The sequence below is a fragment of the Armigeres subalbatus genome, unplaced genomic scaffold (assembly GCF_024139115.2).
Source record: "Armigeres subalbatus isolate Guangzhou_Male unplaced genomic scaffold, GZ_Asu_2 Contig1785, whole genome shotgun sequence".
In the NCBI taxonomy this organism is placed as follows: domain Eukaryota; kingdom Metazoa; phylum Arthropoda; class Insecta; order Diptera; family Culicidae; genus Armigeres; species Armigeres subalbatus.
Genome location: NW_026942600.1, coordinates 65,011 through 92,335, shown reverse-complemented (window position 1 = coordinate 92,335; position 27,325 = coordinate 65,011). Strand labels below are relative to the sequence as shown.

General features: G+C 44.7%; 1 protein-coding gene across 1 annotated transcript; it reads left to right on the top strand.

Annotated features, from left to right (window-relative positions):
• The first annotated feature begins 883 nt into the window (after nucleotides 1–883).
• Nucleotides 884–6,430, top strand: LOC134203327 (protein TAPT1 homolog). Its single transcript, XM_062678205.1, has 2 exons — nucleotides 884–1,231; nucleotides 4,426–6,430. Exons 1-2 carry the CDS (start codon nucleotides 1,009–1,011, stop codon nucleotides 6,171–6,173), a joined length of 1,971 nt encoding a protein of 656 aa, XP_062534189.1. The 5' UTR covers nucleotides 884–1,008; the 3' UTR covers nucleotides 6,174–6,430.
• Nucleotides 6,431–27,325: the final 20,895 nt, after the last annotated feature.

The window sequence follows — 27,325 nt, the reverse complement described above, 5'->3', positions numbered from 1 at the left end:
CGTTAGTCCGGATCTCGTTAATTCGGAATTTTCCGGATTAAAAAGTATCAACACCCATTTAAACACATTATGCTGTCAATTTTCAAATTTGTGCTGTGCTTCTGTTTTGGTTCATTTGTATGGATTTGACAGTCGGACTAACGACAGGAACCCCGATAGTCCGGCCATACATTTGTCGGATCAGCGGGGGTATACTGTAATTTTGACTGCATGGCATGTCGTTTTTCATTATGCGGGTTTCCATGCAGTGCCCTATAGACTAACGCAAAATGAACTCCTCCAAGAAATTATGACGTTTGAGCGGGTCGCATAATGAACGCAAAATGAAACCGTCTAAGACGAATTAAGTACTGTCCATTTAATTCCACTAGTTAATTTTCGTTATCTTTGCAGATACGTATTTCGACCACAACTGTGTGGTCGTCTTCAGTGTCTTGTACTTGACTCGAGTCGAGTCAAGTACAAGACACTGAAGACGACCACACAGTTGTGGTCGAAATACGTATCTGCAAAGATAACGAAAATTAACTAGTGGAATTAAATGGACAGTACTTAATTCGTCTTAGACGGTTTAATACATTCCACTAAAAGAGCTTAATATATTTTCCGCAAAATGAACTTTTGTTCGAGAAGACGACCCGCTCAAATGTCAAAATCCTTCGGGTGAGTGAATTTCATGAACTCCTGCACAGGTCTATGGGGTCGTTCAAAAATGATGTCACAGGTTTTAGGGGGGGAGGGGGTCTAGAAATCCCAAAAAGTGGTGGACGTCATATTTGAATCGCCCCTATTCCTGCATGCAGCGAACTTAGCCCGCGTCGCATCAGCTGTTGTCGCTTTTGTAATTCGAAACTGTCAAAATAAACATTGTTTGTATCTGGTCAGCAGTCTTCATCGCATTGTGAATTTTTGTGAAGAAAAAATTGTATAATATCAGAAGAGCATTAAATATTCCAACAATTTTGCTAGCGGAAAGTAGAATGTCTCATTGCTAAACAGGTAACAATCATGGCCCAACGATTGCGTGAGGAAAGTTTTTCAACGCCCGGCCAGCAGAGGAAACTTCGCTTCCGCGGTGATCTGGCGTTGCAATATGGCTTTGCGGGAATGGAAGGAACGGCCCCAAATACTTCTGGCGCTGGCCTGAATCGAGTTGAAGATATCGTATTCCAGGATGAAGTTGACACCCGCCGGAATGCAACTCGGAACGGAGAAATAGGTGACGGTAAAGGTAAGTTTTAGTTTTTCTTCGTCATTTTTTTGTGTGATCTGCAAGGAGTAGGATTCTGTAGATTTGTTATGGTTCGTTCGGCTACGTTGAGTATATGCAACGAAGGCAAGTAGGGGTGCTCAAAAACACGGAGTATAATGTTTTTGCCTTAAAATATGAACATTCATCGTTTGATTTTTAGTAATAACATTTAATTGGTTTAGAAGAAGTTATTCTTGCTTTTTTTCATAATAATAAATAATAACGTTTCCAAAATTAATTAGGGTTAGAATTAAATCACTTATTTTCACATACCTTTGCCTTGTAATTTATTTAATCGAATTAATCCACTTTATAATCACTTGTATTATTCATTACATCCATCTTTCTGCTAATCAGTTTTGCATGAAATGTGTGTTCATGTAGTCTAGATCAGCGGTTCTCAACCTTTTTCTTGAGAGGTACCCCTTCAAACTATTGCATTAATTGAGGTACCCCTTCCTGAAAGCAGGCTTCCAGGTTTCTTGAAAAGACAATTCCAAGCCTTTGAATCTCTAAAAAGTATGCTTCCGCTCCTTGATAAAAGGCTGCATAGCTTTCGAACCTCTTGCATAGCGGCTTAAGAGCCACTCAAAAGGCGGCTTCCTTTGCATCTCAAAGGACGCTTCTGAGCCTCTTGAAAGGAAGCTTCCGAGCCTCTTGAAAATAGACTTTCGAGCATCTTGAAAATAAGCTTCCGAGCCACTTTGAAATAGGATTGCGAGCCTCTTGGAAATAAGCTTGAGAGCCTCTTGAAAACAGGCTTCCGAGCCTGTTAAAAGGAGGCTTACAAGCCTCTTGAAAGGCGGCTTCCAAGCCTCTTGAAAGTGAATTTCCGGGCCCCTTAGAACAAGGCTTCCGACCTCTTGAAAAGAGGCTTCTCAGCCTCTTGAAAGCAGGCTTCCGGGCTTCCGGACGAGCCACTTGAAAGGAGGCATTCGAGCCTATTGAAAATAAGCATCCGAGCCTCTTGAAAGTAGGCTTGCGATCCTATTGAAAATAGGCTTCCGAGCCCGTTAAAAGAAGGCTTCCGAGCTTGTTAAAAGGAGGCTTACAAGCCTTTCGAAAGGAGCTTCCCGAGCCTCTTGAAAGTAGCCATCCGAACTTTTTGAAAGAAAGCTTCCGACCCTTTTAAAAAGCGGCTTCCAAGCCTCTTGAAAGTAGACTTCCGTGCGTCTTAAAACAAGGCTTCCGGCCTCTTGAGAAAAAGCTTCCCTGTCTGTTGAAAAGAAACTTCTCAGCCTCTTGAAAGCAGGATTCCGGGCTTCTTGGAAAACGAGCCTCTTGAAAGGAGTCTTTCAAGCCACTTGAAAGTAGGCTTTCGTGACTATTGAAAATAAGCTTCCGAGCCTCTTGAAAATTGACTTGCGATCCTATTGAAAATAGGCTTCCGAGCCTGTTAAAAGGAGGCTTCCGAGCTTGTTAAGAGGAGGCTTACAAGCCTTTTGAAAGGAGCCATCCGAACTTTTTGAAAGAAGGCTTCCGACCTTTTTAAAAGGTGGCTTCCGAGCCTCTTGAAAGTAGACTTCCGAGCGTCTTAAAACAAGGCTTTTGGCCTCTTGAAAAGAGGCTTCGCTGCCTGTTGAAAAGAAGCTTCTCAGCCTCTTGAAAGCAGGCTTTCGGGCTTCTTGGAAGACGGCTTTCAGGCCTCTTGAAAGTAGGCTTCCGAGCCTACTGAACGGAAGCTTGTGAGCCTATTGTAAAAAGGCTTCCGAGCCTCTTAAAAGGAGTTTTCGAACTTTCCGAATTTCTTGGAAGGAGTCTTCTGAGCTTTTTGAAAGAAGGCTTCCGACATTCTTGAAAGGAGGTTTTTAAGCCTTTTGAGGATTCCGGGTCTCTCAAAGCGAGGCTTCCAGGCCTCCCGAAAGGAGGCTTCCGAGCCTCTTGAAAGTAGCTTCTCGAGCCTCTTGAATGGAGCCATCCCAGCTTTTTGAAAGAAGTATTCCGACTCTTTTAAAAGGCGACTTTCGAGCCTCTTGACTTCCGGGCATCTTAATACAAGGTTTCCAGCATCTTGACGGTAGTTATCCAAGCTTTACGAAAATAACCTTTCACACCTCTTGAAAGGAGTCTTCCGAGCTATTTGAAAGAAGGCATCCGACCTTCTTAAAAGCCTTCCGAGCCTATTGAAAAGAGGATTCCGGGTATCTTAAAGCGAGGCTTCCGAGTCTCTTGAAAGAAGGCTTGCAGGCTTCTTGAAAGGAGATTTTCTAGCAACTCGAAAGGATGCTTCCAAGCCTCTCTAAAGAAGGCTCCTGAACATTTTGAAAGGAGGCCTTCAAGCTGTCTGGGTGAATCCTTCCGAGAAGCAAAGCGCTCCGATCAAATAGACTTCGCCGCCCTACCAAACTGACTATCTACAAAACGCTCATTAGCTGGGGTTCAGATGGTGGAGAAGGCGAATGAACCACGAGTTGCATCAGCTGTTCGGAGAACCATCCATCGTTCACCCCGCGAATATCGGAAGACTGCGGTAGACCGAGCACGTAGCCAGAATGACGGGTAGTAATCTGGTGAAAATGGTTCTTGACAACGATCCTACAGGAACAAAAAGCTAAGGTGCGCAGCGAGCAATATGGATCGATCAGGTGACAGACGATTTGCGGAACCTCCGCTAACTTCGTGGTTGGTGACATGCAGCCATGGACTGAACTGAATGGAGAACACTTTTATACACTACACAGACCACTCCGGCTTTAGTCTGAAAAATAAAAATAAATAATGCATATTATGTACAAGACAAAGTTTTGAAATGAAAAATACACAATTGTCAAAACTTTATTAATAAGTTTCGATTGTAATTGTTATACGTCCGCCATTACGCATTTTTGTCCGAGGTACCCCCTAGGACCAGCGAAGGTACCCCCAGGGGCACATGTACCCCAGGTTGAGAACCGCTGGTCTAGATCATGTAGTAATTTGTTAAATCTTTAGTTTGATTGCCAGACTGGTACCAGTTCTTTGGATTCTTTTCTTAGTATGGCCACAAGGGTTTTAAAATGTGACAATGTTTTAATACTCTATGGGTAATGGGTCTGGGTAATGAGTGCATTTTATTACTTCGTACTAATTACTTAAATTTAAAATAATAGGCAACACATTTTATAAAAAATTATCTAATATCATACAGCAACAAAAAAATCATTTAAATGTGTTTTCAATATTTAAAATTGCAGATAATTCGAGCCACAACAGTTTGTATGATTTCATCCGGATTGAGCTGACCCGTGGCTACGTTCTGGAACACGATGAGGAACGCTACTCGGCCAGACGTGAGAAAATTTATTCGTTCATGAAGATTCCCCGAGAGCTGGAAAGTTTTATGGCCTATGGAGTGCTTCAATGCGCCGATTCGTTTCTGTACATGTACACTTTCCTTCCGTTGAGGTTTGTCCTGGCCCTGTGGGCTTTGATGACCAGACCTGTGGCCAAGTGTTTGGGCTTGAGGCGCCCTAGTCAGCGATTGTTGGCTCCAGCGGAGATTTGTGACTTACTGAAGGGATTAATTTGGATTATTTGTAGTTGGGTGATGTTCTACGTAGACACAAATATGCTGTACCATCTGATAAAAAGCCAATCAATCATAAAACTGTACATATTCTATAATATGCTGGAGGTCGGTGATAGACTTTTGTCTGCTTTCGGACAGGATACAATCGACGCTTTATTTTGGACTGCCACAGAACCAAAGGACAGCAAGAAGCAGCATCTTGGAACGATACCGCACTTTCTGTTTGCTCTCATCTATGTTACGATTCACAGTGCCTTGGTGATGTTTCAGGCCACGTCGTTGAATGTGGCAATCAACTCGAACAACAAAGGACTGTTGACGATTATGATGTCTAATAACTTTGTGGAGTTAAAGGGCAGTGTGTTCAAGAAATTTGACAAAAACAACCTTTTCCAGTTAAGTTGCAGTGACGTTCGAGAGCGGTTTCATCTTACAATACTCATGCTGATTGTACTGATTCAAACCATGAAAGAGTTCAGTTGGAAATCGGAACAATTTTTTGTAATGATTCCAGACTGCATCTATGTGATGCTGACTGAAATTTTCGTCGACTGGATTAAGCACGCATTCATCACACGGTTCAACGAGATTCCGGTGGATGTTTATCGAGAGTACACGACAAGTTTGGCTTATGACATGACCCAAACTCGTCAGAAGCATGCCTTTTCGGACCATTCGGATCTGGTTGCTCGGCGAATGGGCTTCATCCCTTTCCCATTGGGAGTAATCCTTGTGAAAGCCCTATACCACGCTCTCTCCTTCGAGAATGCGGCTTCTGTTTCCCTGTTCATCATAGCATATTTGGTTCTCCTTTCGTGCCGAGTATTGAACACAGTTTGCACCCTGGGCAAGGCATGCGATCTTATGCAAAAACACCAGGATGAAAAGAATCAAATTTATCAAAACAGTAATGGCCATTCTACATCAACGCCTATTCAACAAGCCCGCAGTGCCAGTAAAATAACAACAGATATTGCTACCTCTCCAATCCATCATCCAAACCATCTGCTACAGCGATCACAAACCATGGAGTCCGTGCCGCACTCAACACCTTTGATTAAAATTTCCGAACAACAATCAGACAGCGTAATTCGTGAAACTTCCTCTCTAGGTGCTACTGCGCTTTTTTCCAACAGTGACGTTGATTTGGACGACGTAAAACTAAACGACAAAGTTCTCAATCAGTGTTCGGATACGGAGGATCTGTCCCGCAAAGAGGACGAAAATCTTGCCCGGAGTGTTCCTGATCTGCAGCAGGAATCGTTGGCGGCCGGCTGTAGTCCGGCGGGCGATTGCTCATCTGGGGAGGGCGATAGTTTTTCGTCGTTCCAGGGAATGCACCATCGGACGCACAAACGATCCGAATCGGAACCGTCGATACAGCTGGACCCGGACCTAAGAGCGGGTACTTGAGACCGGCAGCTTCCCCGGGGATAGTCACAACCGTCTGATGGCACCAAAGCAAAGGCTGGCTTATAGACAAGCTTTACACCATTCTGCTGGATCTTAATATAGGGACTTATTGGAAATTTATCTGTCGTGCTGTTTCAATTCTGCCTTGGTCAGTAGAATTATATTTGTTAGAAGCATTTAGCTTTAAGGAGTGGTTTTTATTTTGTTTTTGCAATATTTTGTAAATAACACATTTTTGAACGTTTCGCTTGCGGAATGCTATTAAGAACTTGATGTTTAAAATACGTAAAATATTCATTGTAGAGAAACTCCCTGGGAATGTCGAAGAAAATGGAACTCGTGAAACGAATGAGTTGCTGACGATGTGTTGTATGAAATTTGAGTTTATTGTAAAGTGGGGAGTAATGTGCAGTGAGATAACTTTTTTTTTTCGTTTATTTGAAGGCTCAAGCGCTCGAAGGCATAACGGAGCCGAAAGTCAATTGAAATTTTATTACAATTTCATCTTTTGTTTCTTATGTTCGTATGTTAGTGTTGGGGAGCCGAAAAACTCGCGGCTTGGTCGAGGTTAAGAAGTACATATAAAAAAAATAACACAGGGACAAACTGTAATGATACAAGCAAAACGTTTCTACCGAGCGGAGTGGGAGAAAACAAGTTGCACTTGGCCCTATGAATGGGGGGGAGAGGGATTTGAACAATGACGTTGATGCGCTTCAAAAAATTGGACAGGATAGTGGACAGTTCCAGATAACGTGATTGATGTCCTGATGGCCTACCCCACAACCCCATCGATTGTTGTCTGCGACCCCTACTCGATAGGAATGCGCGTTTAGTGAGTAGTGGTTGGACATTAGCCGACACATTACCTTAATAAAGTCTCGGCTAAGGTCCAACCCCTTGAATCAAGGTCTTTTCGAAACCTGCGGGAGAATAGAATGTAACCACATACCCAAATCTCCTTCATCCCATTTTCGTTGCCAACTAAGCAAGGCCTGCTGACGAGAAATCGAAAAAAAGTCATAAATTTTGATTGGAAGATTCGTTCGATAAGCTTGTAACCTGCACAAAAAATTACCTGCCTAGATTGCAGCATCTTCGGGCAGCAGCTTAATACTGGCTACCAAGCGAGCCATAAATTGGTTCATGGATCCCGTGTCATCCAATATTCTCGCAGCATTTTACTGAGATAATCTCCCGACTATAGATAACGATCAGCCACACGATAGCCGGCAATACACATCTCGGTAGGCAGAGATAGAATCCGATCTCCCCAGTTAGTTGTCGGTTGATTGCCAAGCAGGCACTACGTGCGCAAGAGATTTGTTTAGCTCGTGATCGATGTGTGATTCGCCTGACCGACAGAATATCCATTGTTACCGTGTGCGGGAATTAAAACCAACTACTTGTGGGCAGTGAAGTGTGTGACTTATTGATGGCTTAGAAAAGGTAGCAGCTCTGCTGTAAAATAAGAGTGATTATGCTAATATCTGTCCATCTTACAGCCCAAATTATAAAAGTGATGCTACTGGTCCACGAAGCAAGTAGAATGGAGTAGTGATTGTTTTGCGAAGAGATCGGTAAGAAGTTCAAAAGCAAATCCGATATTACTGTGATCTAAGTGGCCATCCATAATGTACCTCCAACAGGCCTTTCATTTGCTGCAAAACTATGTTGCTGCTTGTGGGGAACACATCCCAGAGCAACAGTAGATCGAAATGGCTGGCACGGATAGCTAAGAGGGACCAGCAATCATCTTGGTTCTGTCCGGACAGACATGACGGTTTGCGGTCGCTGAGGGATACATTTTAACACTGACACACACACATACTAAGGGGCAGCAGGGACTTTGTCCAAGGGCTTGACGACCCCTCCCCATGGCCACTGCGAGTTAGACCGGGACCATCGTCCCTAACCTCTAATCCCAAGGCGTCAAGCGAAACGTGCCGAGGGGATGCATGGCCAGGGGGGTGAAATAATAAGCTAGGCCTTTAACGGAGCCTGTGGGGTACCTGGGCACCCCCCACAGTAATTGTCCCTTACCGCGTCATGCTGGGCTCTGGCGTGGTGGACCTCTTTTCCCGAGCAACTCGTGGGATCAAAATGGAAAACCAAGACAATTCTTCAACTAGTGGTAGTAGTGTAGGCGACAACCCCTTCGCAAGAGGTGGGTTGTTCAGGTCTCCGCCTAGGAGGCCAGAGGCAATAGTCGGCAGCTCAGTGCGCAGCGCCAGCGTGGGTCACTTAACCTTCCTCTCGGCTAAAAAAACGCCGGTAGAGGTTATTGACGGCCCATGGCTTGTGGAGGCGATGAACCTCAAACGCGATGGGCTCTCGGCCTTCGAGGTGGCGACGGAACAGCTGGACGCCATCATCGACTTTGCGTCATCGAAGCATAATATCAGTAAGGACCTCAAGAGGAGCTTGCAGAAACTTCGAAAGTCGATGTTGGACGCCAAGCTGGAAACGGCGGTCGGGACGGCCAAGTTCGAATCCGTGAAATCCATGGAGTCGAGGTCTACCCAGACTGAGGCCCAAGAATTCGCGGATTTGGGCAAGGTCGAATCAGCGGAGGGCGTGCCAGCGAAGACGGTGGTGCCAAAGTCTACCCAGACTGAGGCTCAAGTATTCGCAGGCACGTCGGGGGTGGCTGCTCCAAAGGAGCAGACACAAAAACGGGGGAGACAGTCTCCAGGGGATGAGCTCCCTGGGGGCCGCCCCAAAACGCGGAGGGTTACTACCCCGAACAAGGGTAGTAGGGCTGGGAAGCTGAACCCCGGCCAGGTACCTCCAAAACCGGGAGAGGAAGGACCTGGAAAGGTCCGTCCATCCAGGAAAGACGGTGGTAAGGGGTTACGGCAGGCTGAGAGCTCTCAGCCGCCCCAGACCAGGGAAATAGAGGGGGATGACGCCTCCTGGACCCTGGTCAAGAACAAGAGGAAACCGAAGACGTCAAGGGCCGAAAAGAAGGCCCAGGCGAATGAGGGTAGCAAGAAGTCTAGGGTAGGCGCCAATCGCTCCAGGGGCGATGCCCTAGTCATCAAAACGGACGAGGCTAAGTACTCGGACGTCTTGAAGGCGATGAGGAGTGACGTCAAGCTCGGTGAACTCGGCGCCGACGTACGTCGAATAAGACGTACTCGGATGGGCGAGATGATCCTTGAGCTAAAGCGGGGCGTCTCGCAAAAGGGCGCCGCCTACAAGAATTGGCGGAGGAAGTCCTAGGCGAGACGGTCAAGGTGAGGGCACTCACGACGGAGGTGAATCTAAGGGTTAAAGACCTGGACGAGATCACCGAAGTCGAAGAGCTCGTCACGGCACTGCGGCGACAGTGCGAAGTGGAGGCATCCACCGCAGCCGTTCGGCTACGGAAAGGTCCGGCAGGGACACAGGTAGCATTGGTTCGGCTACCTGCAGCGGACGCCTCCAAGGTAGTCAAGTTAGGGAGCGTCAAGGTGGGGTGGTCGGTATGCCCTGTGGGCATATATGAGCAACCAGAAGTTTGCTTCAAGTGCCTGGAACCGGGGCACAAGCAATGGGACTGCAAAGGCCCTGACAGAAGCAAGCTCTGTCGACGCTGCGGATTGGAGGGACATAAGGCACAATGTTGCACGAACCCTCCCAACTGTTTGATCTGTTCCAGCAAATCTGCGAATAGCAAGCACCCCATGGTGGGTTCGAAGTGCCCGGCGTTTAAGCGTGCTGCAGAATCACAGTGCAGGTAACGCAGCTAAACCTGAACCACTGTGATGCAGCCCAGCAACTGCTGTGTCAGACAGTTGCTGAATGGGGGACGGATATCGCCATCATAGCAGATCCTTACCGGGTACCCGCCAGGAACGGTAATTGGGTCACCGATGGGTCTAAAATGGCGGCGATATGGACAACGGGGAAATACCCAGTCCAAGAGTTGGTGTCTTCGACACATGAGGGCTTCGTCATTGCCAAAATCAACGGGGTCTTCTTCTGCAGCTGCTATGCGCCTCCTCGATGGTCGATCGAGCAGTTCGGTCGAATGCTAGATTGTTTGACGGCTAACTTGATGGGGCGTAGGCCGGTGGTGATAGCGGGGGACTTCAAGGCTTGGGCCGTGGAATGAGGAAGCCGATCCACGAATCGACGGGGCAGATCCTGCTGGAATCACTGGCCATGTTGGATGTGGACTTGGCTAATGTCGGTACCAAAAGTACCTACAGCTGGAACGGTGCCCAGTCGATTATCGACGTTACGTTCTGGAGCCCTGGCCAAACGAGTAGTTCGAACTGGAGGGTAGATGATGGCTACACTCACAGCGACCACCTGGCGGTTCGCTACAGTATCGACTATACGACCAGCATTCAGCGGACGGAAGAAGGGGCGAGGCTTAGTCCTCGTATGTGGAAGACATCATACTTCGACGACGAGGTGTTTAAGGAAGCGCTCCGCCGCGAGCACAATACTCTCGGTCTGAGCGGCGAGCAGCTGGTAACAGTACTCTCGCGTGCATGCGATGCTACCATGCCTAGGAAAGTCCACCCTAGGAATGGGAGACCACCGGCTTACTGGTGGACTCAAGCAATTGCGAACCTGCGCCGCGCCTGCCTACGGGCAAGGAGGCGGATGCAGCGAGCACGCACAGAAGAGGAGCGTGTTGAACGACGGGTGGCGTTCGTGGCTGCTAGAGCCGCTCTGAAGATTGAGATAAGATCAAGCAAAAAAGCCTGCTTCGAGGGCCTGTGTCAAAGTGCCAACGCGAATCCATGGGGTGACGCCTATAGGGTCGTAATGGCCAAGACACGTGGGGCGATGGCCCCTACAGAGCGGTCTCCAGAGATGCTGGAGAGGATCATCGCGGGGCTCTTCCCACGTCACGACCCAAGTCCCTGGCCTCCCTTTGTGGAGCTGACACGGGCCAGGGTGGCCGACGAGGGAAGAGTAACGGTGGCGGAACTTGCGGGGATTGCACAGTCCCTTAGTGTAGGTAAGGCGCCAGGACCGGATGGTATTCCGAACCTGGCCATCAAAGCGGCCATTGCCGAGGCTCCCGAGATGTGGAAGCATGGAAAAGGCAGAGCTTGGTCCTATTGCCAAAAGCGGGAAAACCACCGGGGGATCCGTCGGCATATAGACCAATATGCCTGCTTGATACGGCGGGGAAGGTGCTCGAGAAGATCATCCTCAACAGGTTGTTGATACGCACGGAGGGTGCGGATGGTCTATCGAGTAACCAGTTTGGCTTCCGAAAGGGTAAGTCGACCGTAGACGCTATCTTGTCGGTTACCAAATCCGCGGAGATAGCTATCCAGCGTAAGAAGAGGGGCGTTCGCTATTGTGCAGTAGTGACTCTCGACGTGAGGAATGCTTTCAATAGTGCCAGTTGGGCAGCTATTGCAGATGCGCTCCTGCGTCTTGGAATTCCCGAGAACCTGTACAAGATTCTCGGAAGCTACTTCCAGAATCGAGTACTGGTATACGACACGGAGGCGGGTCGGAAGTGCGTTGACATAACCTCAGGGGTTCCGCAAGGTTCCATACTGGGTCCGGTGTTATGGAACGTCATGTACGACGGTGTCTTGAGGTTGAAGTTCCCGGTGGGCGTGGCAATCGTCGGCTTTGCTGACGATATTACGCTGGAGGTCTACGGCGAATCGATCGAAGAGGTGGAATTGACTGCAGCCCACTCGATCGCAATTGTGGAGGAGTGGATGAGTTCCAGGAAGTTAGAACTGGCTCACCACAAGACTGAGGTGGTTGTTGTTAACAACCGAAAGTCGGAGCAACAAGCGGTGATAAGGGCAGTTGCCTGCCGGTCACCTCTGAACGCTCCATCAAACTCTTGGGGGTAATGATCGACGATAAGCTCACCTTTGGTAGCCACGTCAATTACGCCTGCAAGCGTGCCTCCACAGCTATAGCGGCATTGTCCCGGATGATGTCCAATAGCTCTGCGGTTTATGCCAGCAAGCGCAAGCTTCTGGCTAGCGTAGATCTGTCCATACTGAGGTATGGGGGCCAGCTTGGGGCACGGCCCTGCGTATTAACTGCTACAGAACGAAGTTAGAAAGTACGTATAGGCTCATGTGCCTAAGAGTTGCGAGCGCGTACCGTACCGTGTCGCACGATGCACTTTGCGTCATCACCGGTATGATGCCTATCGACATCGTTATCGGTGAAGACATAGAGTGTTTCGAAATGCGCGGCACGAGAGGCATCCGTAGGACTGTCAGGTTGGCCTCAATGGTCAAATGGCAGCGTGCGTGGGACAGTTCCACTAAGGGTAGATGGACACATAGGTTGATACCGGAGATAGGTACGTGGGTCAAGAGGCGCCATGGGGAAATCACTTTCCACCTGACCCAGGTCCTTACAGGCCATGGTTGCTTCAGACAGTACCTACACCGGTTCGGACACTCGGCATCGCCCGACTGCAGTTTTAAGATTTTTAATCCACTGACTCTCAGACAAATAAAACATAGAGTATGTAAACATTTCGACGGGCAGCAGGGACTATGTCCAAGGGCTTGACGATCCCTCCCCAGGCCATCTGCGAGTTGTGGGACTTGCCTAGGATGTGGTGAGGTTTGACAGTGGGCCCTGTTAAACCTCTATAAAAAGCTGCATGTATCCGCAAGTAGGCCCCACCAAAGCGACCGTGTGCCGCTCAAAGCGCACAAGCCCAAGTCCTGGTGTTAGGTGGGACGCTAAACAGCCCTGACACGACGGCCCTCCGACGAGACAGGAGGTTTGCGCAGGCCCAATAAGCCGCCTAGAAAACCAATCATTACGAACAATATAAGAGATAATGCGACTCGATATAATCGGCAAAGACCTAGGCGACGAATACAGGATCACGATTGGAAGCTTGGAACATGGAATTGCAAGTCGCTAGGTTTCGCAGGTTGCGACAGGATGATCTACGATGAATTACATCCCCGCAACTTCGACGTCGTGGCGCTGCAGGAGATTTGCTGGACAGGACAGAAAGTGTGGAAAAGCGGGCATCGAGCGGCTACCTTCTACCAAAGCTGTGGCACCACCAACGAGCTGGGAACCGGCTTCATAGTGCTGGGTAAGATGCGCCAACGCGTGATTGGGTGGCAGCCAATCAACGCAAGGATGTGCAAGCTGAGGATTAAAGGCCGTTTCTTCAACTATAGCATCATCAACGTGCACTGCCCACACGAAGGGAGACCCGACGACGAGAAAGAAGCGTTCTACGCACAGCTGGAGCAGACATACGATGGATGCCCACTGCGGGACGTTAAAATCGTCATCGGTGACATGAACGCACAGGTAGGAAGGGAGGAAATGTATAGACCGGTCATCGGACCGGATAGTCTGCACACCGTATCGAATGACAACGGCCAACGATGCATAAACTTCGCAGCCTCCCGCGGAATGGTAGTCCGAAGCACCTTCTTTCCCCGCAAAAATATCCACAAGGCCACATGGAGATCACCTAACCAAGAAACGGAAAACCAAATCGACCACGTTCTAATCGACGGTAAATTCTTCTCCGACATCACGAACGTCCGCACTTACCGCAGTGCGAATATTGAATCCGACCACTACCTCGTTGCAGTATGTCTGCGCTCAAAACTCTCGACGGTGTACAACACGCGTCGAAGTCGGACGCCGCGGCTTAACATTGGGCGGCTACAAGATGGTAGACTAGCCCAAGAATACGCGCAGCAGCTGGAAGTGGCACTTCCAACGGAAGAGCAGCTAGGCGCAGCGTCTCTTGAAGATGGCTGGAGAGATATTCGATCCGCCATTGGTAGCACCGCAACCGCTGCACTTGGCACGGTGCCCCCGGATCAGAGAAACGACTGGTATGACGGCGAATGTGAGCAGTTAGTGGAAGAGAAGAATGCAGCATGGGCGAGATTGCTGCAACACCGCACGAGGGCGAACGAGGCACGATATAAACAGGCGTGGAACAGACAAAACTCGATTTTCCGGAGGAAAAAGCGCCAGCAGGAAGATCGAGACCGTGAAGAAACGGAGCAACTGTACCGCGCTAATAACACACGAAAGTTCTATGAGAAGTTAAACCGTTCACGTAAGGGCCACGTGCCACAGCCTGATATGTGTAAGGACATAAACGGGAACCTTCTTACGAACGAGCGTGAGGTGATCCAAAGGTGGCGGCAGCACTACGAAGAACACCTGAATGGCGATGTGGCAGACGAAGATGGCGGTATGGTGATGGACCTGGAAGAACGCGCGCAGGACATAATTTTACTGGCTCCGGATCTCCAGGAAATCCAGGAGGAGATTGGCCGGCTGAAGAACAACAAAGCCCCTGGGGTTGACCAACTACCAGGAGAGCTATTTAAACACGGTGGTGAGGCACTGGCTAGAGTGCTGCACTGGGTCATTACCAAGATTTGGGAGGAGGAAGTTTTGCCGCAGGAGTGGATGGAAGGTGTCGTGTGTCCCATCTCCAAGAAGGGCGGTAAGCTGGTTTGTAGCAACTACCGCACAATCACATTGCTGAACGCTGCCTACAAGGTACTCTCCCAAATATTATGCTGTCGACTAGCACAGATTGCAAGAGAGAGGGCAGTATCAGGCGGGTTTTATGGGCGAACGCTCCACCACGGACCAGGTGTTCGCCATTCGCCAAGTACTGCAGAAATGCCGCGAATACAACGTGCCCACACATCATCTATTCATCGACTTCAAAGCCGCATATGATACAATCGATCGGGACCAGCTATGGCAGCTAATGCACGAACACGGTTTTCCGGATAAACTGACACGGTTGATCAAAGCGACGATGGATCGGGTGATGTGCGTAGTTCGAGTTTCAGGGGCATTCTCGAGTCCCTTCGAAACCCGCAGAGGGTTACGGCAAGGTGATGGTCTTTCGTGTTTGCTATTCAACATCGCTTTGGAAGGGTAATACGAAGAGCAGGGATTAACACGAGTGGTACAATTTTCAATAAGTCCGTCCAGCTATTTGGTTTCGCCGACGACATAGATATTATGGCACGTAACTTTGAGAAGATGGAGGAAGCCTACATCAGACTGAAGAGGGAAGCTAAGCGGATCGGACTAGTCATCAACACGTCGAAGACGAAGTACATGATAGGCAGAGGTTCAAGAGAAGACAATGTGAGCCACCCACCGCGAGTTTGCATCGGTGGTGACGAAATCGAGGTGGTAGAAGAATTTGTGTACTTGGGCTCACTGGTGACTGCCGAAAATGACACCAGCAGAGAAATTCGGAGACGCATAGTGGCTGGAAATCGTACGTACTTTGGACTCCGCAAGACGCTCCGATCGAATAGAGTTCGCCGCCGTACCAAACTGACAATCTACAAAACGCTAATTAGACCGGTAGTCCTCTACGGACACGAGACCTGGACGATGCTCGTGGAGGACCAACGCGCACTTGGAGTTTTCGAAAGGAATGTGCTGCGTACCATCTATGGTGGGGTGCAGATGGCGGACGGTACGTGGAGGAGGCGAATGAACCACGAATTGCATCAGCTGTTGGGAGAACCATCCATCGTTCACACCGCGAAAATCGGACGACTGCGATGGGCCGGGCACGTAGCCAGAATGTCGGACAGTAACCCGGTGAAAATGGTTCTCGACAACGATCCGACGGGCACAAGAAGGCGAGGTGCGCAGCGGGCAAGGTGGATCGATCAGGTGGAAGATGACTTGCGGACCCTCCGTAGACTGCGTGGTTGGCGACGTGTAGCCATGGACCGAGCCGAATGGAGAAGACTCTTATATACCGCACAGGCCACTTCGGCCTTAGTCTGATTAAATAAATAAATAATAATGTAAACATTTCGTTAACTCCACCTTTCACTTCCCCAGCTGCCTATTTCTCCAATCGAAGAGTTTATGAGAGATATGATGGCTGGTTAATTAATTTATGAAGAAGCCACAACCGAATTAATCAAGTGCACAATATACAAGTGAAACAAATAATGAACCATCCTGAATAGTAATCCGAGTGGTCACCAGTAGGAGGAAATCGATTTGATAAATTTTCAGCGTAGTGCGTTCTCCAGAATTTGGTCTTGGAAAATACGCTTGTGAATTTGTTGTACACTGCCCTTATTCGCATGAGAGTTCCATGTCATATTCTCCGACTTGAGTAATTTGCCGTTGAATTTATCAAACTTGTTTTACATGGAGAAATAAAAAAAAATGAGAAAAATTGCTATCTTTCCAAAAATTTAACATAGTATTTTTTATCTGTATTTATTGCTGTGGAACAATTAAATAGACCATACTTAAGTTTATTTTTTGTGTAAAAGAGTACCTTTCAAAATCTGGAATGTGTTTTTTATGCGAGTAAATATCAAGATGAGGCAACAAAAGTAGGTTTTTTTTTCAAATTTCTAGTACATAGCCTACTGTTTTATCAGTTTTTCTTAAACAGGAGGCAATTTTAAGCTAATTTCTGAAAGAAAATCAAAAGCGTCAAAAACTTACATGGGACTCTTATGCGAATCCTGGCAGTATTATAGTCACCTTTACAACCTCGTGCTTCTTGAGTCTCATTGAGTACATACATTTTGTTATTAATACGGCAAAATTAGCTTATGTCTGAATATAACGCAGTGTTTCAACTTGCCCCAATGCATATAAAAAATAATTTAAATATACAAAATATTTATAAAAAAGTTTGTTAAGGTTGCTTATTTTTTATGTACAATCTTTGGCCCGAACCGCAAACGGATTCAAAATATATCAAAGGGTGACTTTTTTACAGCACTTCGAATTTTAACTTTGAAAAAACCGTTTTAACTTGCCCCGGTGTACCTTACGTGGGCAATGGGGACCAGTGCCATCTTCGCCTCTCAAAATTCTCAATTACCAATGGATTTAAAACCTCACACCGAATGAGGAATCTGAACGATAATTCCGCGATGCGATCTGATAAAGGAAGTACTCCCGCGAGTACCTCCAAACTCATTGTATGAGTCGAGTCGAGTTCATACAGCCTAACGCGATGCGCAGACAACGATATTGAATTCGTTCGAGCTTCAATATATGAGTTTTCGTGGCGCTTGGAAACAAAAACTACCTTATTCAATAACAGACAAAATCGTTGTATGATATAGCTTTATCAGATCTTCCGAGTGGGCTCCTTACCACTTACCGGTAGCTGTCCGCATGAAGTTGATTCGTTGTTGACATTTCTGATACAGATGTCTAATGTACATTCCCCAGGTGCCTTTCGAGTCGAACCTGACCCCTAAGTATTTACGTGAAATGCCTTGAGAGATTTTCTTACCCCTAAGATGAAGCTTTAATTTTGCTGGCATATGCTTCCTTGAAAAGACAATCAGCTCAGTTTTCTCCGGAGATAATTCGATACCCAGCTTCAAAGCCCAAGTAGACAAATTGTCCAGCGTATCTTGCAATGGTCCTCGCAGATCACCCGCCCCTGTTCCTGTAAAGGAAACAACAGCGTCATCCGCAAGCTGTCTTAACGAGCAATTTTCCACAAGACATCTATCGATGTCTCTAACAACATAAAAATTGTAAAGAAAGGGACTTAAACATGAACCCAGGGGGAGTACCATGTAACATATTCTTGAAGTTGTTGAGTTTCCATGAGAAAAGTTCATAGGATTCTCAGACAACAAGTTGTACAAATAGTTATTTAGTATTGGTGCAAGCCCACACTCGTGGAGTTTGTCTGAAAGAACGTCAGCGCAAACTGAGTCAAAAGCCCCCTTAATGTCCTGAAAACTGAATCCATTTGTTCTTTTTTTAAATAGGATAGTTGGATTTCTGTAGTAAGCAACGCAAGACAGTCGTTCGTTCCCTTGACTCTGCTGAATCCAAATTGAGTATCTGATAGAAAGCCGAATAAAACACCTAAATAAAGATAAAAAAAAGAAAGCCATTTGATTCAACCTATTTGTCGAGCCGATTTTTTTTTTACTAATTTTATTTGCTAATTATAATTTATATATATTATATTATATATATTATAATAATTATCTAATACATGCATTCATCTCTTAGAAGGTGTTCCGTGTTTTCTTAACACTATCATCCTTATTTGCTTTGTTACAATTTTAGTTATTATTAATACATTTCAATTGCCTCTGGCAGTTAGGATTTTTTCTCTGATTTAATTGAACCATGTAGGAATTACAATGTTTTCAACTTGATCTAAACTTAACCTACTTTACAGGTACAAGGAGCCAATCGTTACATTAGAAGATTGCTACGATTTTTGTCTAAAATTGGAAATTATTTTGTTGGACATTTGTTGCAATGTCTCAATATTAGAATTTCTATGAAGTTCATTGGTACTATACCATGGAGGCAACTTCAGAATCATTTTCAAAATTATAATTTTAGTCCTCTGAAGTGCCTTCTTTCTGGTATTGCAGCAAATAGTCCATATTGGCACAGCATACAACATGGCTGGTGAAAAAATTTGTTTGTAAACCAAAAGTTTGTTCTTAAGACAAAGTTTTGATTTTCTGTTTGTAAGTGGATATAGACACTTAATATATTTGTTACATTTGGCTTGAATGCCTTCAATGTGACCTTTAAAAGTTAATTTTTGGTCCAGCAGAAGTCCCAAATATTTGGCTTCGCTAGACCAATTAATTAGAACCTTATTCACAGTGACAATATGTCTGCTAGAAGGTTTCAAATAAGAAGCTCTCGGCTATGTGGGAAAATTATAAGCTGAGTTTTGGAAGCATTCGGGGAAATTTTCCATTTTCGCAAGTAAGTGGAGAAAATATCCAAACTTTTTTGCAATCTACTACAAATGACACGAAAGCTTCGCCCTTTGGCTGAAAGGCCCGTGTCATCTGCAAACAAAGATTTTTTATACCCTGGTGGTAAATCAGGTAAGTCAGAAGTAAAAATGTTACACAATATGGGCCCCAATATGGTGCCTTGGGGAACACCAGCTCTTACAGGTAACACTAGCCAACAAAATTGACCTTTTTTTCGCTCCCTTCAACCATTTTCAATGTACTCAATAGATTATTTTACGCTGAATTCAGATACATATTTAGATTTTCTGTAAAACGTCCAGTTTTTAGATAAACGGATTTTAATTCACAAAAGTACGTATTTTCTTTCACTTTTCGAATAAAGTTTAAATTTTGTAAAATAGGCCTTGTAGAATGCATGTGGATTGTTGGGATTCATTTGGCACGAATATTTGCTGTGAAAACTGAATTTAATTAACAAAAGTACGTCTTTTCATAGAAATTTGGTTTCCTTCCTCTGTAAAGCTGAATTTCGGCTCCTCACTTTGAGAATTCAGTTTGAATTTTGTAGAATAGGCCTTGTAGAATGCATGTGGATTGTTGGGATTTATTTGGCACGAACCTTTGCTGTGGAAACTGAATTTAATTCACAAAAGTACGTCTTTTCATAGAAATTTGGTTTCTCTCCTCTGTAAAGCTGAATTTCAGCTCCTCACTTTGGAATTTAGTTTGAATTTTGTAGAATGGGCCTTGTAGAATGTATGTGGGTTGTTGGATGTTATTTGGCACGTTCATTGGTTGTGAAAAACGGAATTTGATTCACAAAAGTACTTCTTTGCATATAAATTTGAATCTCCTTCTCTGTAAAGCTATATTTTGCCTCCTCATCTTGAGAATAAAGTTTGAATTTTATAGAATGACCCTTTAAGAATGCATGTGGGTTATTGGATGTTATTTGACATTCTATTTTGTTGTGAAAAACAAAATTTAATTCACAAAAGTACGTCTTTTCATAGAAATTTGGTTTCTCTCCTCTGTAAAGCTGAATTTCGGCTCCTCACTTTGAGAATAAAGTTTGAATTTTGTAGAATGGGCCTTGCAGAATGCATGTGGGTTGTTGGATGTTATTTGGCACGTTCATTTGTTGTGAAAAACGGAATTTAATTCACAAAAGAACGTATTTTCATGGAAATTTGGTTTCTCTGCTCTGCAAAGCTGAATTTCGGCTCCTCACTTTGAGAATAGCACTTCATTTTTTTTAAATGGGCCTCTAAATTTGTTGTGAAAAACGGAATTTAATTAACAAAAAAATCAGCTCGGTGGTCTAGTGGCTACCGCTTCTGCCTTATAAGCAGGAGGTCGTGGGTTCAATTCCAGGCTTGTCCATTTCCTACTTTGTATTTCTATCTTAGCGTAGTGTTTCACGTTCTACCAAAAACGATTCCTACTGTTATAACCTTTCACACTAACAAATCCAAAACCTCCCGTGGCACCTATGAGAAGTCGTAGAGGTTTCTGCATCTTTCTTAAGTAGGTGTCCAACTAACCATCCTTCCCCTTCCTCAGCATTCGCAAGGACGTGGCCAGGACAGATCTCGACTATTGGAGAGTGTGTTGCTTCCTTGGTTGCTTCCATCTAAGAGGTAGTGATTAGTCCCAAATCATTATCTGTGGTAACGGATGAAGATGATTCTACTCTCATACAATAGTCTAGGCTTGTACCACCTACGAATTGCTCAATGCTAATGCTAAAACGGAATTTTATTCACAAAAGTACGAATTTTCATAGAAATTTGGTTTCTCTCATCTGTAAACTGAGCTTTGAGAATAAAGTTTGAACTTTGTAGAATGGGCCTTGTAGAAGACATGTGAGTTGTTGGATTTTATTTGACACGTTCATTTGTGAGCTTGAGCTTGTTGAGCTTGATTGACTGCCCGTAGTTGCTACTCCATTATGACCAGATCAGCTGTTCTTGCACAGAGAAGCAACAGATGTTCGCTTGGGACTAGCACTTATCTTCAATATACAAGTACTGGTGATCTCATTTGTTAGGTCATACTGGCGCCTGCTACGTCAGAATACAAGTCAATGTAGGGAAGGGGAAGGGAAATGATGATGTAATCACTCGTCCACTGCAAGCCGAATATACCTCTGCACTTGCCACGGGATCATATGGAATTTATTGGAATTATTGGGTTAGGTTCGAGAGGCAGAGGTTCGTCTTGGTTAACGTGTTGCTTATGTGATGAATAGGAGAAAGCATTAGATGGAATTTCTAATTGGATGAAGGGAAACGAGCTTTTTAGTTCATTTCCAATTCCAGCAGCTACTGCTAGAATAGTCAAATTGAAGGTATAGGATAGAAATGGAAACGGTATGGAAGTCCATTTCCAGTTCTAGCGATTGCTAGAGAAAGATACAAAGCAGGAAAGTGGAACGGACCTGGGAATGAACCCACGACCTCTTGCGTATGAGGCAGAAGCAGTAGCCATATGACTACCAAGCCCGTTTTTATTTAACACGTTCATTTGTTGTGAAAAACGGAATTTAGTTCACAAAAGTACGTATTTTGTTAGAAATATGGTTACCTTCCTTTGTTAAGATGAATTTCGCCTCCTAACTTTGAGATTTTTTTTAATAGAAAATTGGTTTCTCTCCTCTGTAAAGCTGAATTTCGGATTTTTTTTCACAGCAAATGTACGTGCCACATGAAATACAACAGCCCACATGCATTCTACAAGGCCCATTCTACAAAATTCAAACTTTTTTCTAAAAGTGAGGAGTCGAAATTTAACTTTACAGAGGAGAGAAACCAAATTTCTATGAAAATACGTACTTTTGTGAATTAAATTCCGTTTTTCACAGCAAAATTCAGCTTTATAGAACAGAGAAACCAAATTTCCATAAGAATACGTAGTTTTGTGAATTAAAACACATTTTTCTCAAAAACTGGAAGTGTTACAAAAAATCTTTTAAGTATACTGAAAATGGTTGAAGGGAGTGAAACACTGTTGACACTGTTGGATATTGAGGAGTATAAATGCTTTCTAGTGAATGCAGTTCGGTCCATTGCATCACGCAAGATGTGTCCTGAAAATGGTGAAGCTGGGAGCAATCGGACACCTTTCGTCCTCTTCAAATCTTGTCCCTTACCTCTATCTCGTAAATAATCTAAAGAAATTAATAAATCTCCAACATCATCTACCTCCCATTAGGTAAAGGTGGTTACAGCAACAACGACATAGAAACCCGTAATGTTTGTAAAGAAAACACTCGAAATTTCTCTCTCGGCCACACTGGACCAACAAAACGGGCTTCTGTATAATCTCTGCGGTCCGACCATGCCACCAACAAACTGTTTTCATAAAAATTGTACAAGCACAACAAGTAGGTATAACTTCCTACTTGATTTTTTCACCTCCGCCACCTATCCGCTTTCTTTGCCAATCATTCAAGCATACAGAGCTATCAACTACCAGATTGATTCGTCTTTTGATTCGGCGGTGACCTATTATTTGCCTCCCCGGCCGCCGGCATGTGTTATTCTGGAATTCCACTGAATCACCGAACGAATAATAAGGCCTCGCATATCGTTCCTTTTGAGCGGCATGCTGATAAATAAAAAATATTTCAATCGTCTCATCTGATAGACAGCTAGGCTCCATCTATCGTGCCCCAAGCCCTTGAAACTGTCGAACAGATCCGATGCTGATATACGCGATACGGATATTTGGGGGGAGCATCCATAAGTTGGGTAGTGATTTGAGTGAATGAGCTGCGTTTTGGACTTTGATAGTAGGTAGATGATATGAGCAGTAGGGAGTGTAATAGGAGCAAAGGTGCTACGTCATCGTTGGACAGCTCTTCATGATGCAATTCAACTTAGGGTTGGAATACGGTAGGTCTCTGATGGCTTGTGGATATTACAGAGCGTAAACAAATATTGAATAAATAACCATCAGTAAAGAATGGCAATCGGAGCTATTTCTGAACAGTTGATAGATGCCGCAAACTACAAAAGAGGCATTGAAACTAAAAAAAATCTTGGATAGGACATGAAATAATTTTGGAAAACAATTTGCACAAAATACATCAATTAGCTCTGTCCTAGTTATGGGACGTAATGCCAATTAATTAGAAGAAGAAGAAGAAGAACATCAATTCACGAGACGAGCCAGCCTTGGGCTGAAAGTCTCTTTAATAAAGATATATATATATAAAAAAAAACATCAATTAGAAAAAATTGGTTTATCCAAATCCATTATAGCACTCATTTGGGCGTCAACATCAGAACAGTAGTTACATGACTACATTTTACTGGATTAGCCTTAGTGAGTGCTCAAATAGTGTATTATCTGCGCCATAAATCAAATAATTTGTTGGACATGACATCAAAATTATCAAAAAACAAGTTCATCTATCGCTTAATGGCTTGTTGAGTTATACAATTTGGTACGATAACATTGCATCTGATTTTTCTCTGCAGCAACTCAATTTATTGGCAAGAATGATCATGTGAATTAAATTAGACTGTACAATTTTGGTACAGTTTTATCATATTACAGCTTTTTTTGTCTTTTTGGGTCTCCCAAACCACCATCGCATATTTGCAATCAGAATATCATACTACCAGAATGTGAGAAACCTGCGCACCAAAATTGCTCAGCTACGGTTACTTTTAACCAGTTGTGATTATGATGTGCTGGTATTCACGGAAATTTGGCTACGAGAAGATATCGACAGTGCTGAAATTTCATCCGAGTATGTGCTGTTTCGTTGCGATCGAAGCATATTAACCAGCCAGCACTCACGCGGCGGCGGCGTGCTGATTACAGCTTACGATTTCAAATCGTGTGATTACAATCTCTTGAAAGATGCTTTCGTTGGAACAGATTGGGATGCTCTACTGCGGTTTGGCACTATTGACGAGGCGCTTTCCGCCTTCTACGACAAGCTTAATTCGATTTGCTATGGCTTGGTGCCACGAAGAAGACGATCGTTTAACTCCGCATCCAACAAACCCTGGTGGACCTCTGAGCTCCGTAATCTCCGTAACACACTCAGAAAAGCAAGACAGCGATTTTTTGTCACGAAGTCCGAGGATGCTCGCCATGTTCTCCGCGAGGTGGAAGTATCGTACAAGTCTACTCTGCAATTCACCTATGAAAACTACATAGCTGAAGTCGAGAAAACCGTTAAACAGAATCCATCACGGCACTGGGATTTTGTAAAAGTTTTGTAAAAGAACGGAAATCATCAGCCAGAATTCCCTGTAATGTCAGCTACAACAATACGCAAGCTTGTTCAAATGATGAAGCCGCCAGCCTCTTCTCTCTGTTTTTTGAGAGCGTTTTCAGCAAGGTATCTCCAGTTCTTCGCCAAGCTTGCTTCGCCCATATTCCCTCGATCATGGTTTTGTTTAACCGGTCACTGTATCACTCATCAACTTCGAGGCTAAGCAATGAACAAAATAATTTTTTTTCGTTGGGAGAAAGCTGTTGAGTATTCCTTTTAGCTATGTAGGTTTTCTTCTAACCTGCGCTTAATGCGGAAGCGTCATTTACAGTATACTGAAAACATAAATTTCCCCATACTAATTTCCATGCAAACTTGAAATCGCTTGTGCTAAATCAGTTTTAATCCAAATGAGCTCAAATTTTCAGAGGACACTCAGAACACGATAAAGAATCAGATGAGCACTGTGGAGCAAAATCAATTTTTTGAACCACCCTATTCTCCAGTTCTCCTCCGTGCGGTAAGACGCGCGGCTACAAAGCAAGACCATGCTGAAGGTGGCTGGGTTCGATTCCCGGTGCCGGTCTAGGCAATTTTCGAATTGGAAATAAGGTACGGACGGATTTCCTCCACTGAACTAGCCACTCCATAGGTTTGTTTAACCGGTCACTGTATGTAAGGACATTCCCAAACCTTTGGAAAACAGCTTTCATCATTCCAATTCATAAATCTGGCAACATCTGTAATGTGGCGAACTATTGTGGTATTTCTATACTATGCTGTTTGAGCAAAGTATTCGAGAAGCTGATGTACATTATTTACACCATTGCCTCACCAATTATCTCGATCAACCTGATGTGCTACGTGTCCACGCTTTCAAGAGAAATGGAAAGGAGAAACCAAATCGATTCGGTGTACGTTGACTTCGCAAAAGCATTCGATACCGTACCTCACACCCTAGTCATCGAAAAACTAAAGCAAATAGGCTTCCCAAACTGGATTACGGAATGGATTTCCTCGTATCTCTCTGGTCGTTCCTCGTACGTAGTGGTCAACTCAGCAAGCTCGCACTCATTCTGTATTACATCCGGAGTGCCCCAAGGCAGCTTAATGGGTCCACTGCTATTCAACATGTTTGTGAACGACCTGAGCGTTAAGCTATCCTTTTTCAAGCTCTCATTCGCCAATGACTTGAAGTTTTTTCGCGTCATAGAATCCCCTGAAGACTGCATCGCTCTGGAGGAAGATATCAACAATATATAGATCTGGTGCAGTGATAATGGCATGCGTTTAAACAACAATAAGTGCAAGAACATATCATTCACTCGTTCCAGCAACCCAATACACCACCAATACACTTTAGGAACGGAGGTACTGCAACGAGTCACTTCTATCTGCGATCTTGGAGTCATCATCGACAGTAAGCTTCAATTCAAGGAGCATGTGGGGATAACGTCCAGGTTCATTTAGGGAACTGATATTCCAGGTACCGAGTTTCCAATCATAGTCCTTATTTCGTTGCCGGGTCAGTTGCCAAAAATAACGTTCTCTTTTTCTTCTATCTCCATTTTTCGTGGTATTTGAGAGGCTTCAGTAAGCTACCTTACCGGGGTCGCGTTACCTACATCGCGATGATGGGGCTGCCACCTTAGGTATAGCTGACGCGATACAGCATTTCGTTAATCAGCCGCTGGATACCAGGCAGATGCTGTTTGAGCCGCACCTCCTGGTGAACAGACGCTCGAGGCGTACCTTCTCACTCTAGCTGATGTCAGAAGGACAACAGTGCCCTTAGCTGGCGGTCTTTTGTCATCGGACGACCCGTGGAAGCGTGAGATAGGGACCAGTGGGGACCAGAGCTCTGTTGGGCGCTCCTTCCTTGATTAAGGCAAATTATGCTTGAACATGGTTTTCCGGCGAAACTGATACGGCTGATTCGTATAACGTTGGATGGATCGAAATCAAGTGTAAGGGTTGCGGATGAAATATTGACGTCATTGTTACATTAGATGGATTAAAGCAGGGTGATGAATCTACTGTTCAATATAGCGCTCGAGGGAGCGATTAGGAGAGCTGGTGTGCAAAGAAGCGGTACCATTATCACAAAATCGCATATGCTCCTGGGATTTGCGGACGATATCGATATTATCGGAATTGATTCATTTTACGTTCTTTATTCATTTTCAAACAATTGATACATTTCAAAGCAGTTGACGTGCAATCAGATGTTTTGTGACCTTCGCTGCGCTTAGAGCACGCAACACTTTTCTTGCATTCCGTACTCATGTGCCCGAATTCTCAACATTGGAAACATCGTAGAACACTAACTTCGGGAACTACAAGGCACCGATCAAACCTTGTATTCACTTTCTTTGCGGTCAACAAGCAACTATGAGTATCCTTATCGACTTCAATCACAACATTGTATTTGTTGTACTTGAAGCGTACGTCATGATAACCTTTACTTCATTTATAGCGATCTCTTCATTTTGATTTTTTTTAAATCTCGATGAACTCATCGGAGGATAATTTATCGCACATGCCCATCACTTTAAGCCTTAAGGAGAAGTCTTTTGTGTACTGCACAGGCCACTCCGCCTTAGTCTGGTAATAAATAAATAAATAAATGTGACGTAATTGGGCTGAGCAGATCATTTCCGTGGAAAAACTGGACAAACGCACCTGAAAAACGGGACAAGTAGCCCCTTCATCTATTTTCTCTATTTTCAGCTTCTTTTAAAAAAATCTCGAACATTTTACCACCTCATTATGCTATCTTTGTGGTAATGTTGTAACGTATTATCTAGAGCTCAGTACAAACAGCAGCTTATGCGCCACTTCCTCAAATAAGGAAGACTGCTGATGCTCTTTTGGGATCCCAGCTATGAGACCCTCTTCTAGGGCGAGTCTTTCAATGGCTCAAACACTACGCCAAATCTTGCACCCGAACGGTGAATAAACTTACCTGTTCAGACCAACCGTGCAAATCGAGAGAACTCTTCAGTCTATGTGAATCATAAAGTCAAATTGGTTAAATGAGAAAGAGAATAGAAATAAGTATCGAATTCATTTCAATTGAGATGTTAACCAATGCAGAATAAGCTCATATGGGTATCTACTTGGGACCAATGCACGAATGGAGATAATTAACTTTATTGGTCCAATTTCAGTGTGCACAAATTCTCTCCTAGCTACCCTGACCTTCTCTCAACCTAACT

Bases quoted from the DNA above. Each gene is read 5' to 3' on its own strand.
- LOC134203327 (XM_062678205.1), top strand. From the start codon at position 1,009: ATGGCCCAACGATTGCGTGAGGAAAGTTTTTCAACGCCCGGCCAGCAG. The intron at 1,232-4,425 runs GTAAGTTTTAGT...TTAAAATTGCAG, and splicing joins AGAAATAGGTGACGGTAAAG to ATAATTCGAGCCACAACAGT.